General features: G+C 57.8%; 1 protein-coding gene across 1 annotated transcript; it reads left to right on the top strand.

Moving 5' to 3' along the window:
- Window positions 1-1,166: 1,166 nt before the first annotated feature.
- GNI_153130 (hypothetical protein) lies at window positions 1,167-1,573 on the top strand (the record flags this gene model as incomplete). Its single annotated transcript, XM_011134530.1, has 1 exon — window positions 1,167-1,573. A coding segment is annotated over one exon (407 nt), but the record flags the coding sequence as incomplete, so codon positions are not given.
- Window positions 1,574-2,788: the final 1,215 nt, after the last annotated feature.

Raw genomic sequence — 2,788 nt, 5'->3', positions numbered from 1 at the left:
TCCCCTGCGGGGTTGGGGTCGGGGAAGTAACGGGGTGGTCGTACCTGAACGGCGGCGATCCCGGCCGTGCAGTGCCGCGATGTTCGCACGTGCGGGACTAGCCGGGTAGTCCTTTCCGACTAGGTCTAGGCCGAGAGAAGGGCTATGGTGGCTTGTAGGTGAGGACAGAAGGGGCAGCCGCCACAAAGACAAACGCCACAAAGACAAACGCCGCAGACCTCATCGCCGCAGAGGCCGTGTACAAGTTCGCGCAGCAGTTGTTGTTTGGTGCAGTTGTTGTTTGGTACTTTCGGTCACAGCCGCACGCCGTAGCCGCGGTGTCGGTACAAAAAATCCAGCGACTGCTCCCACAGGTCTGTCACCTCAATTTGGGGACTGTCGCGCTCGGTGAGCGGGCGGCTCCTGCGCGAGGTCGCCGCAGCAAGACCCGCCCGGCGCCCGAACGAAGATTGCCCTCGACGGGGTAGGGGTAATGAGAGACCTCTGAGAATGAAGTTTTTCAGTGTTACAGCTAACTTAAGAAACCTGTTTAGTGGGCCTGTTTGGAGACCTAGAAAGTTGTCTCGGAGAAAAAGTTGTGCCGCGAGTTTTTGAAGCGGATGACTAAGTCGTTGGTAGAAGATGTCTGTCTAGGTGCTGGTGCGTCACCCTAGTCCTGGGAGGTCAAGCTGGCGACACGCGTGCGTCTCACCATCCGCTGGCTGGCGGCTGCCCGCCCCCCCCATCGCTCTTGCTAGCTCCATCACAACTATTCTCACCGCCGGTCGCAGGGCTCATCACCTCAAACTCCTCATGACCGTGTACAGGGCGAGATTCCCCGCAGCAGGCAGCCATCCCCTGCAGGCAGGCAGGCAGGCAGGCAGGCACCTTCTCGTGAATGTTCCGCCCCGCGTGCTCGTGATCCGCCCCGCGCACTGAGAGGTCGGTCAGAGGTGAGCGGGTGGAATTAAACAAGTTGCGGATATCTCAGGTGGTGAGCAGCGGCTTCGGCGAGTTTTTGAGAGGAGCGGCAGCGTCTGTGTGCGGCGGGTATCTCGATAAACGCCTCACCTTCGACGAAGCTGTGTAGACACCGATAGCTGCGCAGGAAGTGGTCGGGTCCGTGCCAGTCATCCCAGGCCGAATCGGCAAGCACGCAGGCCTCGGGGCTTTGCAGCGTTTCAAAGGGCCACCGACTCCGGGGGGCTGGGCCGGAGAACGCACCGCCTCGGCGGCCGCCACCAGCCAGCCGCACCAGATTTTTTCGAAGGGTCGAGAGCGCCACCTGCAGACATGCTTGGAGTCGCGGGCTTCGCACCAACCACGCAGCCAAATCGTGCACAGCTTGCTCCGCGGCCGCCTGATTCGAACCCGCGACTGACGGGTTCGGACGCCGTGCATCCCGCCAGCTGTCCTTGCTGGCTTCATCCTCTTCGTTTTTACAAGCATCCCAGTACACCCCCCCACCCACCGTCGTCCGGAAATCCCAGAGACATATCATTCAGGCCACACAACAGCTCCGCCGTCTCCTTGGCCAAACCCTCCGCGAACATTTTCTTCATCGCCGCAGCCACGCGAACCACGTCGAGCGAGTGTCCGTTATAAAACACAAACATTATTACTCGAGCCAACGAAACCACACCAGGAGACGACTCCGCGACCGCCGCAGCCAAACACTTCATCAGTTGCTAAAAAAATTCGCGCCGGTCGAGATTCTTTTCTTTTATTAACAAATTCGCAAATTCTCGAAACGTCAGCCGAAGGATCCACATCATTACAGGATCCTTGCCGTATCTGTCATCACCGCCTACACATCACGAAACGTGCGACTCACGAAACGTGCGACTCACGAAACGTGCGACTCACGAAACGTGCGACTCACGAAACGTGCGACTCACGAAACGTGCGACTCACGAGTACCGGCCAGACAGGCATAATCTAAATCCACGGAGACGCACTGCGACTCTTCGTGATGGCAGCCGCACACCAGTTGATGGTCCCGATCACCTGATGGTTCTCGTGGTCGTGTCCGACCGGGTGAGCCGCATTACAGAAGAAATTTTGGCTGATTTGGGCCGCTGCTGAAAGCTGGGTTAAAAAAATGTTGGGGCTGCGGGCTGCTGCTGGAACTAGCGTGCTATCGTTGCCACTGGCGGCGGGATGTTTCAGTTACGCCGCGGATGCGTTCCCAGCAGCGAACACAGCCGAAGCGGGGCAACGGGTGGTTCGAAGTTTACCCGGCACATCAGTGACGAATGGAGTGTTAAAAATCTGGTTATGCGACTCAGTGACTGGGAAACAGACACGTGCATTGTTGGGTTACGAAGTGGAGGCACGGTTCGCAGAGTCTTTGAATAGCGCCGTGACAGAGTTGTCCTCATTGGAGGCGCTTCGGCAGGTTGCTAGCACGGCTTTCCGGTTCCGGTTGATGGTGACCGCAGCACCCAAGATGTCAGAGGTGGGGTCTTTAGTCAAGTACTTAATTCGAGTAGGAGCCGCCCAATTAAGTTTGCGCGCGTGCCAGGTTCCGCACGAAATAGTACTCGATGTCGCCCGTGATGTTTTACGAAATTACACACATCTGCAACACGTCCAAAACTGGCTACAGAGGTTCGCAACCGGCTTGACAAAAGAAGCGCAGAAGACTGTGAACGACGACCAACTCGTGATGGAGCAGACAGGGGAAGAGGAAGGCGGCTCACACCCTCGGAGCTCACATCTTCGGAGCTCACGTGCTCGGAGCTCTCACCCTCGCAGCACGTTTGAGGACGACCAGCTCGTGATGGAGCAGACAGGGGAAGAGGAAAGC

The sequence above is a fragment of the Gregarina niphandrodes genome, assembly GCF_000223845.1.
Source record: "Gregarina niphandrodes unplaced genomic scaffold scaffold00043, whole genome shotgun sequence".
Taxonomy (NCBI): Eukaryota; Apicomplexa; class Conoidasida; order Eugregarinorida; family Gregarinidae; genus Gregarina; species Gregarina niphandrodes.
This window is presented reverse-complemented; position numbering and strand designations above follow the sequence as displayed.